Source organism: Geotrypetes seraphini, chromosome 5, assembly GCF_902459505.1.
Source record: "Geotrypetes seraphini chromosome 5, aGeoSer1.1, whole genome shotgun sequence".
Classification (NCBI taxonomy): Eukaryota; Metazoa; Chordata; class Amphibia; order Gymnophiona; family Dermophiidae; genus Geotrypetes; species Geotrypetes seraphini.
The window spans coordinates 173,646,816-173,659,632 of NC_047088.1; the positions used below are offsets into that span (position 1 = coordinate 173,646,816).

The 12,817-nt window shown below is 47.1% G+C and overlaps 1 protein-coding gene across 1 annotated transcript in view; it reads left to right on the top strand.

Annotated features, from left to right (window-relative positions):
* Positions 1–12,817, top strand: part of BOLL (boule homolog, RNA binding protein) — a 566,072-nt gene that overhangs the window by 375,309 nt on the left and 177,946 nt on the right. The window contains exon 9 of the mRNA XM_033945221.1: positions 2,197–2,325. Coding sequence (XP_033801112.1) covers positions 2,197–2,325 — 129 coding nt within the window. The remainder of the gene's footprint in view (positions 1–2,196; positions 2,326–12,817) is intronic.

The following is a 12,817-nucleotide window of genomic DNA, read 5'->3' on the forward strand; positions in this document are numbered from 1 at the left end:
CTCGAAGTCAGTGACATGTTCAAGCTTCTTACTCCAACACCGACTCCATCGGTGCCAGCCCAACCTGAGCGTAAGGCCACCAGGTCCTGCTGTACCGATACTGGATCTCTGGTTCCATGCCGATGTACCACGCATAAAAACAGCGCATCTCATCACAGATCCCGTTCTCCATCACGGTGTTGATCCAGTTCTTCCAGATAGCGGCGTTCTTAATTCTCTCGACGATCCAAGTCTGCTCAGCATCATTCATCTTCAGCTTCATTGAAGCATAAACACCGCTCTCCTTCCTGCTCTTCCAAGCGTACAAGAAAGTCATATATCGGACCAACACTGGACTCGACCCATCAGTCTCGATGCACTCCTTCACCAAAAGACTTTTTTGACTCGGCTTACAGTCTGACTTAGCGGATGATGTCCCTGAGTCTACTACAGAGGCTTATGACACTATTTCTGAAAAGTCTCCAACCGAAAGACTTTCTCTCACAAAATTCATTCGGCAATTGGGCAAAGTGCTTCCAGTAAAGTTAGAAGCCGATTCTGCTTATAGTGTTGAATATTTAGAGGCATTGGACTATGATGAGCCTCCTAAAGAACTTCTGTGACTACCATTACATGGTATTCTCAAAAAGACTGCATAAGAACTGGGAGAGACCCCCCCCCACCCTCTTTACCATTACTGTAGCTCCCAGAAAATTGGACTCTTTATACAAAATTATCTGTTCACCTGGTTTTGACAAACCACAACTTCAGCATCAGTCCTTGATGGTAGAGTCGACATTGAAAAAATCTACCACATCCAGGGTTTATTCCTTATTGCCCCCGGGACATGAAGGGCGCACTATGGACAAGTTTGGCCGTTGCCTATACCAAAACTCCATGTTGGCTAGCAGAGTCCTAAACTACAATTTCTGTATTTTCTGCTATGTCAAACATCTGGTTAAGAAATTGTCCTTTTGATAGGTACATTCCTTCACAGCAATTACAGGACTTTTGTCACATCTCTTGCACCCTTGCCCTGGCTAGAAAGTATATGGCGAGATCGGCTTATAATGCCTTTGAATTGTCTTCTAGAGCATCAGCTATGTCAGTGGCAATGAGACATCTAGTATGGTTCAGAGTGTCTGATATGGATGTCAACCTCCAGGATAGATTGGCTAACATTCCATGCTTGGGTGATTAGCTATTTGGTGATTCTATTGAAAATGCTACCCAAAAGCTCATTGATCATGAGAAACATTTGGATGCTTTGGTTAAATCCAAGCCTAAATCTTCATCTTCCAAGCCTTTCAATTCTTCCTGTTAGAGGTATTTTTCTTCCAAACCTGTTGCTCCTACTAGACCACAGCAGAAGAAACAGAAACAACAGCATCCTCAAAAAGCCAGGCCGCAGCTCCACAGAAGCCTACTCAGTCTTTTTATCGTGCTTCTCGAGAGAATAGCTTCTGTCCCTCTATCCCAGTCCCTTCTTCAACCCATCAGAGGACGGCTTCAACTTTATTATCCCCGATGGGAACTGATTACCACAGACCTCTGGGTACTAACAGTTATTCGAGAGGGATACTCTCTTCACTTTATCGATATTTCTCCGGATCATTCTCCAAGAGAGTCTTCTTCTCACCCTCAGCAGTTATCCCTTCTTCAGGAGATAGAATCCCTTCTCCTTCTCAGTGCCATTGAGCAGGTTCCTCCAGGTCAGAGGAACCGGGGGTTTTACTTACGTTATTTTCTTGTTCCGAAGAAGACGGGAGGTCTTTGGCCAATCTTGGACCTCAGGGGTGTCAACAAGTTTCTAGTGAAGGAAAAGTTTGGGTTGTTATCTCTAGCAACTTTATATCCCCTCTTATCCCCCCTATATTTTACTTGTGTAAAGTGAGTCCTACCCAGACTCAGGTTTATATATATGCCCACCTGTCAAATATGAGTGTATGTTACATTTTTTTAATCATTTACTCACTTAAATGCTGGTTTTTAAAATAGTTTATTCTTGTGTTATGTATGTAAATATTGGCGCTCCAGAGAGCAATTTTATAAAAGGGGAACCTATATTAAAGCACCTATTTTGGAGCCTGTGATATTAGTGAAAGTAAGTGCTGTAAATGTTTTGTAGGCTTATTTTTGTCTGACAAATCAAAGTCTAATTTTCATGCTTTAATTAATCATTCTGCTTTATAAAATATTTTATCCTTTTAATTTCAGTCTCCTGCATCTTCAGCATCATTCTTATATCTGCAGCCGTCTGAGATTATATATCAGCCAGTAGAAATTGGCCAAGATGGTGGATGTGTGCCTACTCCCCTCAGTGTGTTAGAAGCTACAGTCCCAGAGGTACAATTTTTGCACCAATATGTTATAATTTGAGCATACTTTAACTTTGTTATTTCTGATGTGGATTTTATCGATATCTTAATTTGGAAAATTCTCTGAAGTGGTTCAACTAACATTCTAAGTTTAGGTTTTTTCATTTGTGAAAGTATTTTATTATTGCTTTTTTGCTCCTTGATAACTCCTAATGTTTCTGTTATGGATTTCCCTTTTTTCCATAGTGTATGATGCTCTTGTTTTCCTTTTTTATAATAGTCAAACCTCGGTTTGCGAGTAACCCGGTTTGCGAGTGTTTTGCAAGACGAGTAAAACATTATCGCAAAACGTGTCTCGCAAACCGAGTGTTGACTTGATTTGTGAACCCCCCTCCCCCTGATAACCGGCATCGCTCCCCCCCCCACTCGAACCGGCACCTCCTCCCCGCGCGAGCCAGCACCCTCCGCCCGAACAACTTAAACTTACTCCGAGAATCTCGGCGAGAGGGAGAATTAGAAGTCCTTGAGCATGCGCAGATGTATGCTCAAGGCTGGCAGAAGCAGGAAGATCTTCTAGCGGCACCGGCACGTCCTGTGGGCTGCGTGCCGGTGCCAGATGGGGGGGGGGGTAAGTTTAAGTTGGTCGGGCGGGGGGGTGCAGGTTCGTGCGGAGGGGGTCTTTGTGAGTGGGGGGGGGAGCAGCGCCTCTGGCCTCGGGGGGGGGGGGGGTGGGAACGTATCAAAGCGAGTTTCCATTATTTCCTATGGGGAAACTCGCTTTGATATACGAGTATTTTGGTTTACGAGCATGCTTCTGGAACGAATTATGCTCGTAAACCAAGGTTCCACTGTATATGATACCCTTAATTTTAACTTGTTATGAAGTTGCTTTGTAAACACCTGGAATTTACTTCGCTTAAGCATCTTACATAGAAAGTGCTTTTCCTAGTAGCTGTGACCTTTGCTAGACCTTCACCAGACACAATTCGGATTCAGACAACAGCACAACACAAAACTCCTCGTTCTAACATTGCTAACCAAAATTAAACAACTGTTAAATATAGGCCAGCAGGCCATACTTCTCCAATTTGACATATCCGCAGAATTTGACTCTGTTGAGCACCAGCTTCTCCTAACAAAACTTTCAGAGATAGGGGTAACAGACACTGTTCTAAACTGGTTCACTGACTTCCTCGTGAGCAGAGAATACACCATCAAAAAAGATGGGGTCTACTACAACAGCTGGAGGGCCTTCTGTGGAGTTCCGCAGGGCTCCCCGCTCTCTCCCATTCTTTTTAACCTGTTCATGAGCTCACTCGGAGACATCCAGCTTGAAGATGAGAGCATAATGTCATACATGGATCTCCTCATACGCAAATCTCCTCATACCAGCTGCAGAAAAGTAAGCTAACACCACTAAGAAAATCTCAGATAACATAGAAAAAATCCAAGCCTGGGCAACAACTCAAAAACTAAAGCTAAATTATCCCAGGACAAGCAGGCAGCATATTCTTGACTGATGGGTGACGGCATCGACGGAGCCCCGGTACGGACAATTTTAGAGTGATTGCACTCTAAGAACTTGGAAAGTTCTAGCAGGCCGCACCGCGCACGCGCGAGTGCCTTCCCGTCCGACAGAGGCGCGCGGTCCCCAGTTGCTTAGTTTCCGCGGAGCTAAGAAGACGCGTTCTTTTCAACAGCCGTTGAAAAGATCTTTTTTCGCCTTCCCGCTCGCGTAACTTTTGTTAGGAAGAGTATCTTCCTTCTTTTATTTATTTTTTCTTAGTTTTTTGAGTAAAAAAAAAACTTAATTTTTTTCTCTCGGGTTCGCCCCGGCGGGGCCTGTTGCCATCATCGAAGCCTCGGCTTTCGATTTGGCAGAGGCCGTCTTTACTTTCATGCCCCCTCAGCCAGGGTTCAAAAAGTACCAACGGTGTGCACGGCCCATTTCTTTGACCGACCCGCACAACTGGTGCTTACAGTGTCTTGGTCCGGATTATAGGGCTTCCACCTGCACCCATTGTGCCACCTTAAAGAAAAGAACGTTGAAAAATCGACAAATTCAACAGAAATTACTTTTCGGTGCCGACATGGCTGATTCTGCGGCATCAACACCGGCGTCGGCTCCTTCGCAATCGGCACCCACTTCTTCGACGCCACGCAACACCGCGCCAGCGTCGCACCAGTCAGGTAAGCCGGCTAAGAAGCCTTCCCCGCTCGAGCGCCCTCCGGTCGCTGTGGCAGCGAGTCCAGTCCTGCCGACCACGAGGTGCCCGCGCAAACGCTCCGCCCCCATAGAGGTGAGTGCATCGTCATCGAGCTCCTCATCCTCTGGGCGTCGAGCGGCACCACAGGTACCACAGAAAAAGAAAGTGGTACCGTTGCCTTCGCTGGACGAGCGAATTACAGCCGTCCTCCAGGTGCAACTTAAAGAGCAGTTGCAGCAACTCCTCCCTGCTCTCTTGGCACTGAACCTTCCAGTCCCGGTCCGGTCTGAGCCACCGGTACCGACAGTGGGGCAGCCTCTATTGTCCGCTTCCACTTTATCGGTACTGATCCATTCGGCTTCCTCGACTTCCATGCCGGTACTGGCACCGGAACCGAGGGCTCTTCATCAGGCTGTCCAAACTTCGGCACCAGTACAGCCTCTAACTTCTCCCGGTACCACTTCTTTGAGGTCAGGAAAGTCGGTACGTAAATCCCGACACCTTGAACCCTCGACACCGGATTCCCAGGATCGAAGTTTTCAAATCAGAGATCCTGATCTGTGGGGCGACTCCAAAGAGCCTCTTCTCTCTGAGGGTGAATGTTCATCTGGTGAAGAGGATCCTTCTGTTCAAGATCCATCCTCTAAACCAGACAATGCCTCCTTTACGACTTTTCTGAAGGAGATGTGTGAGTCTCTTTCTATTCCCTTGGAGGCTGAGTCCAAAAAATCCAAAGCGTTCCTTGATGCACTGGACTTTGACCAGCCTCCAAGGGAATTTCTGAAGTTGCCCCTCCATGATATTTTAAGAGAGACTTTCTATAAAAATTTAGAAACTCCCTTGACTATTCCAGGGGCTCCTCGTAAATTAGACTCCTTATACAAAGTCATCCCCATACCTGGATTTGATAAACTTCAGCTCCCGCACGAGTCTTTATTGGTGGAATCTACTCTCAAAAAGTCTGCAGGAGCTAGTGTGTACGCCTCAGTCCCTCCTGGCAGAGAAGGGAAGGCCATGGACAAATTTGGTAAGAGGTTATACCAAAATGCTATGTTGGCTAACCGGTCTGGTAATTATGCCTTTCATTTCTCTTTTTATTTGAAGCACCTCATTCAGAATCTGGCTTCTTTTGAGAAATACCTACCTGACCGCAAAAGATCTGCTTTTCGTCAATGTTCTTCCTCTCTTCTCCAGCTTCGGAAGTTCATGGTACGTTCTATTTATGACACATTTGAACTTACCTCAAGAGCTACGGTCTGTTGCCATGCGTCGTCTAGCTTGGCTGAGAGTGTCAGAACTTGATGTCAACCATCAAGATCGCCTGGCTAATGCCCCATGCCTAGGGGATGAGCTTTTTGGTGACTCTATGGACTCCACCACACAAAAGTTGTTGGTACATGAGACCCGCTGGGACACTCTTCTCAAAACCAAGAAGAAAACTCCACCTGTCCGGCCTTTAGGGCAACAATCGGCATATCAACGCCTCTATGTGTCTAGACCCTTACCACAGGTTCCTCAGCAGCCTAGGCGTCAGCAACAGCGTCAACCCCCTCGGACGCAACAGCAGCAACAGGTGAAACCTCCTCCACAGCAGAAGTCTACTCAACCCTTTTGACTTCATTCTCCAGGGCATAGCCAAGATTCTACCATCCGCCCATCTGCCTCAACCCATAGGAGGACGTCTTTCTCTGTACATCAGCCGTTGGGAGGTCAACACTTCGGACCAGTGGGTTCTCAACATCATCCACCACGGCTACTCTCTCAACTTTCAGACTCTTCCTGCCCAAAGTCTGCCAAAAAGAGTCTGCTTTGAACACTCCTCAGTCCTCCCTCCTTCTTCAGGAGGTTCAATCCCTCCTTCTTCTGAACGCCATAGAGGAAGTTCCTCTCGATCAGAAGGGGCAGGGATTCTACTCCCGTTATTTTCTGGTTCCCAAAAAAACAGGAGATCTCAGACCCATATTAGATCTTCGCGATCTCAACAAATGCTTGGTCAAAGAAAAATTCAAAATGCTTTCTCTGGCCACTCTTTACCCTCTTCTCAATCAGGGGACTGGCTATGCTCCCTCGATCTCAAAGAGGCATACATTCACATTCTGGTCAATCTGGCCTCCAAACAGTACCTCCGCTTCATGATCAATCACTGTCATTACCAGTACAAGGTGTTACCCTTCGGTCTTGCCTCCTCTCTCAGGGTGTTCACCAAATGTCTCATTGTGGTGGCCGCTTTTCTCCGCTCTCATCATCTTCAGGTCTTCCCTTACCTGGACGACTGGTTAATCAAAGCCACTTCCTCTCAGGCAGTGCTACTTGCCACCAACCAGACCATCCTTTTTCTCCAACTTCTGGGATTCGAGATCAATCTACCCAAATCACATCTCATCCCTACTCAGAGACTTCAGTTCATAGGAGCGGTCCTGGACACAGTCCTCATGAAATCGTTCCTGCCGTCCAACCGTCTTCAGACTCTTCAATATCTATGTCAGCAGGTGCTTCCACAACGCTCCATCTCTGCCAAGCAAATGATGATACTCTTGGGTCACATGGCCTCGACAGTTCATGTCACCCCCTTCGCACGTCTTCACCTGTGCACTCCTCAATGGACCCTAGCTACCCAGTGGTCCCAAGCGATGGATCCTTGCTCATGACACATATTTGTGACATCATCTCTTCGTCAATCTCTACAATGGTGGTTGATATCTTCCAATCTCTCCAGAGGTCTTCTGTTCCATCTACCTCCTCATCAACTAGTCATCACCACCGACGCCTCCCCTTATGCCTGGGGGGCTCACTTGAACGAGTTTCAAACTCAGGGCCTTTGGACGGCTCAGGAAAAGAAACATCACATCAATTTCCTGGAACTCCGGGCGATGTTTTATGCCCTCAAGGCTTTCCAACATCTTCTCTTTCCTCAAGTTCTACTCCTTTGCACAGACAATCAAGTTGCAATGTACTACATCAACAAACAGGATGGGACAGGCTCTCGCCTCTTGTGTCAGGAAGCCCAAAAGATTTGGGCTTCACCAATTATTCCTGAAAGCTGTCTACATTCAGGGAGAGCAGAATTCCTTAGCAGACAATCTCAGCAGAATTCTCCAACCCCACGAATGGACTCTTGATCCTTTGACTCTCCAGTCCATTTTCGCTCAATGGGGCACTCCTCAGATAGACCTCTTTGCAGCTCCTCACAATCATCAGCTGCCCCACTTCTGCTCCAGACTCTCCTCTCCTCACCGTCTGGCAGCGGATGCATTTCTCCTGGATTGGTCCAATCTGTTCCTGTATGTTTTCCCTCCTCTGCCTCTCATGTTACGAACCTTGTTCAAGCTCAAGAGGGAACAAGCCACCATGATTCTCATCGCTCCACGGTGGCCCAGGCAACATTGGTTCTCCCTTCTACTTCAACTCAGTTCCAGGGAACCCATACTTCTTCCACTGTTTCCTTCTCTGCTTACTCAGCTTCAGAAGACCCTTCTGCATCCCAACCTCCAGTCTCTGCACCTGACAGCTTGGTATCTCTCGGGCTGACCTCAGCTTATTCTCTTCTGTCTCAGCCCGTTCGTTCTATTCTAGATGCTTCCAGGAAACCGGCCACTCTTCAATGCTACCAACAGAAGTGGACCCGGTTCTCTTCCTGGTGTCTTCTTCATCATCATGATCCCACTTCGCTTGCAGTAGAGACCTTGTTAGATTATCTTCTTTCCTTGTTTGACTCTGGTCTCAAGTCTACTTCCATCAGAGTCCACCTCAGTGCTATTGCTGCCTTTCATGAGCCAGTTCATGGGAAACTTCTCTCAGCTCATCCTTTAGTTTCCAGATTCATGCGGGGTCTTTTCAATATGAAACTACCTCTTAAGCCCCCTCCTGTAGTCTGGGATCTCAATGTGGTTCTTTCCGCCTTAATGAAGCCTCCGTTTGAACCTTTGGCTACAGCTCCTTTCAAGTTTCTCACTTGAAAAGTGGTCTTCCTTATTGCTCTTACTTCTGCCAGGAGGGTCAGTGAGTTGCATGCACTAGTTGCTGATCCACCTTTTACAGTCTTTCATCATGACAATGTGGTTCTGCGTACACATCCAAAGTTTCTCCCTAAGGTTGTCTCTGAATTTCATCTCAACCAATCGATTGTCCTGCCTGTATTCTTTCCGAAACCTCATTCTCATCCTGGAGAACAGGCTTTACATACTTTGGACTGTAAACGGGCTTACTATTTAGAGCGTACTAAGCCCCACAGATCAACACCCCAACTCTTTCTGTCCTTTGATACGAATAAATTGGGACATCCCGTTTCTAAACGTACGTTGTCAAATTGGCATGCAGCGTGCATTTCATTCTGTTATGCTCAGTCCGGACTGACACTGGAAGGCCCATAGGGTTCGAGCTATGGCAGCATCTGTAGCTTTCCTCCGTTCCACTCCTATTGAGGAAATCTGCAAGGCTGCTACTTGGTCCTCAGTTCATACTTTTACATCTCATTATTGTCTGGATGCTTTCTCCAGACGGGATGGACACTTCGGCCAGTCTGTTTTGCAACATTTATTTTCCTAATGGCCAACCTTCCCTCCATCCCTCTTTTTGTTAGCTTGGAGGTCACCCATCAGTCAAAAATATGCTGCCTGCTTGTCCTGGAATAAAGCACAGTTACTTACCATAACAGGTGTTATCCAGGGACAGCAGGCAGATATTCTTGCGTCCCACCCACCTCCCCGGGTTGGCTTCTTAGCTGGCTTATCCTAACTGGGGACCGTGTGCCTCCGTCGGGCGGGAAGGCACTCGCGCGTGCGTGGTGCGGCCTGCTAGAACTTTCCAAGTTCTTAGAGTGCAATCACTCTAAAATTGTCCGTACCGGGGCTCCGTCGGTGCCGTCACCCATCAGTCAAGAATATCTGCCTGCTGTCCCTGGATAACACCTGTTACGGTAAGTAACTGTGCTTTCCTTGAAAACCAAAGTTCTCTACTTCCACAGCGCCCAACAAACAGCACCAACAAGCATTACTCTCCAATCTAGCAGCACACTCACTGTAGATAAAACCTCCAAAATTCTAGGCTGCATCCTGGACTCCAGATTAACCATGGAACCTCAAATATCTCATCATCAAAAGAAAACCCTCTTCACCATGAAACAACTAAGGGCCAGATTCACTAACTCCTTTTTCCCATCCGGTCCGTCGGCGATCCATGGCTGAGCGCCCGCATGCAAAGTAGGCCGATCGGAGGCATGCCCACCCACCACTACCGACTACACAGATCACTGTAGAGCGATCCTGATGCATGCACAGACCATCTTCTTTGCCTGTAGATGGTCTGCGCATGCACTTGCTGTCCGTGAAGAAAACAGCTTTTTTATTTTTTGACTTTTTACTCGCAAACCTGTGATTTTAACCCATGGGTTTAAAGCAGTTAAAAACCACAGGCTCGTGCTGTAAGGAAGGGTGGCAAAGGCAGGAGAGTCTGGGCGGCAAAGGCGGGAGAGTCGGGACGACTGGTCCTCAGCAGTCGCTTCTTCTTGATCGGCTAGCCCAGTCGGTGTTCCTGAATTTTGTTTAGTGAATTGAGGCCAAACTACTTTGCATGCCATTTCCCCTCATTTGCAAGATCGGATTGGGTGCAGGAGGAAGGTTAGTGAATCGGGTTGGGTCGTAAAGTGGTCGGGACACGATTGATGTCCTTAGTGAATCTAGCCCTACAACTCATTAGGCCATACTTCCATCAACATCATTTCGCCCTCTTAGTCCAGATGATGATACTGTCTCAACTGGATTACTGTAACTCCTCCTAATTGGGAGTCAATGCCACCCTAACCCAAAAATGCAGCTTATTCAAAACACTGCAGTAAGAATCATCTTCAGCCTGAAAAAGTATGATTCTGTCTCAACCTACCTCAGGCAACTCCACTGGCTACCCATCACTTGCTGAATAAAATTAAAAACATCCTGTATCATACATCACATAATCTATGGAAACTCAGCAGCCTCCCTTATCAAACTCTTCTCAGATGCATGGTCTGCTTCCCGCAGACTTTTTAACAGAATTCAATTGAATCTCCCCTCGACAAAAAATCTAAAGTACAAAAGAATTTTCCATTCCATGTTCACCTTTCTGGGAATCAAAATTCAAAACAATCTTGCAGAGGCAATAAGAACAGAAGCCAACCATGCCCTATTCCGGAAGAAACTGAAAACTCCACTGTTTGACAGTTAATATCTACAAGATCACAATAAGCACCTGTTTTTGTTTAGTACGATTAGGCTCTTCTTCTCTTTTCCCCTGTCCATCCTCTCCTACCCTACCCTCTGTGCCCTAGCTACCCTTTTCATTCTTCAAGTCGCCTAGAGCTTGTTTAGTTTTGTGCAACGCACAAATATTAGATTAGATTTGAAGAGTAAGTGAACTCTAAGTAGTAGTAATCTATTAACTGTATACACAATTTCATAACAAAATGGTAATAACACCTTTCCATTTCAATGAGGAAATAGTACTTGTACTATCCCAGGACCAGTAGGTTCTTTACCTCCTTCCGCAAGGGATCTGTAGGAAGCCTCAAACATTTGAAGCTTTTATCCCCTCCCTCTTACACCTTACCATTGAGCATGCTCCATTGAACACCAGTCTAAATTCCTACAGGCCAGGCTATAGGAACTTATCTTTTCTGCTCGTGTTTTATTTTCTAGTTTTATCAGTAATTTTGGTACTTTTTGGTCTTGGTTTCGCCCTAGTGCTGTGGAGGTTCCCTGTGGGGACATCCTTGTGGCAGGAGATCACAGACTTTTGGAGAACGTCTGCTTCTGGGGGGGGTCCCTGCTCAGCAGTAAGTTCCCTGAACAAGTCTGCACATCTGATCTGGGCTCCAGGACCTTTCCCTTGGGAGCTAGCTCATCCCAAATTCATCCACTAGTGGGTGTAGCGCAGGCTAAGCAGTTCCGTGGAGGCACGACCAGGATCAGCCAGACTGCATTCCTCTGCCAGGCATCTGCTCAGTATGTCCACGAGTGGCGGAGATGTCTGGCCATGGTGGTTAGGCTGGTGGGGCAGTCAGAAGACTTGAAAGATTTGGTTGGCCCATGTGCCTAAGGCCCCGCCCATAGGAGGGGCCTTAGGCAACTGGCCCAATTCCTGTTGGCTCAGGTGACTAAGTCACCTCCTGTGGGCGGGCCTTAGGTGCCTGGGCCAGTCAGGTCCTAGCCCCTCCCTGGTGCATCCCACAATGCACCGGGAAGGGGCAGGCCCACCATTCTGAGGATGGACGGACAGAGGACCCGTCCATCCAGCCAACTTTCAGGTTAGTGGGGGGTGTCGGGGGGTAGTGAGGGGGGGTGAGTTCAGGAGGGTCTGGGGGGGGTGGTTGGTCTTCCGGCAGGAGGAAGTGAGGGAGGTGCACCTTCATCAGGTATTCGGAGGGGGAGGTGGGTGGGATGTGCTTTCAGCAGGAGGACTTGGAATCCCTCCTGCCGCGATCACAGATTCAGGTGGAGATGCCAGCAAGAGGGCTTGGGATCCCTCCTGCCAGTTAGCTGCAGTTTGGAGGGGTGTCTTCAGGAAAGATTAGGCATCTTTCCTGCTGCAATCGTTGCGGTGGAGGGTGGACAGGTTGCCTGGGCTGCTGAGCTGATTGCGGCAGCTGCGATCATCTCAGTGGAATTTATACCTGTTTTGACTTGGTCTAAGTCAAAACGTATAAGTTCCAATTAGGCAATCTTGTTAAGCTTTTGGTTATACTTGCAGTACGACTAAGTCTAGGTTGGCCCACCTTCCACCCACCTCCTGCCCTTTCCCTCCTCCAAAAACACTTTTCGCTCTAGGCATTCAGAGGCAGGGTAAAGGCCTAAGCTGGTTTTAGATAAGTCTAAAACCAGCTTTGATTATCGGTACTTGGACGATCTGTCTTTTTGATCGTCCAAGTACCGACTTAGGCCACTTTTTGAACTTTTTTTTTTGTTTTAATTATTATGAGCCCCATGTTATCCAACTCGCCCTCTGGTCGCACACATTGATTAAAAATAGATTGGACACTATTCTGGACGATGAAAGATTAAAGGATCCCCACCAGCATGGCTTTACAAAGGGAAGGTCTTGTCAATCCAATCTGATAAGCTGCTTTGACTGGGTAAAAAACTGGATGGGGGAGAGTCCCTGGACATCGTGTATTTAGTCTTCAGTAAGGCTTTTGATAGTGTCCCATACCGTAGGTTATTGAACAAGATAAACACGATAGGACTAGGAGAAACACTGGCTAAATGGGTAGAAGATTGGCTTAGCAGCAGACTTCAAAGGGTAATGATAAACGGTATTCCATCAAAAACGTCGAGAGTGACCAGT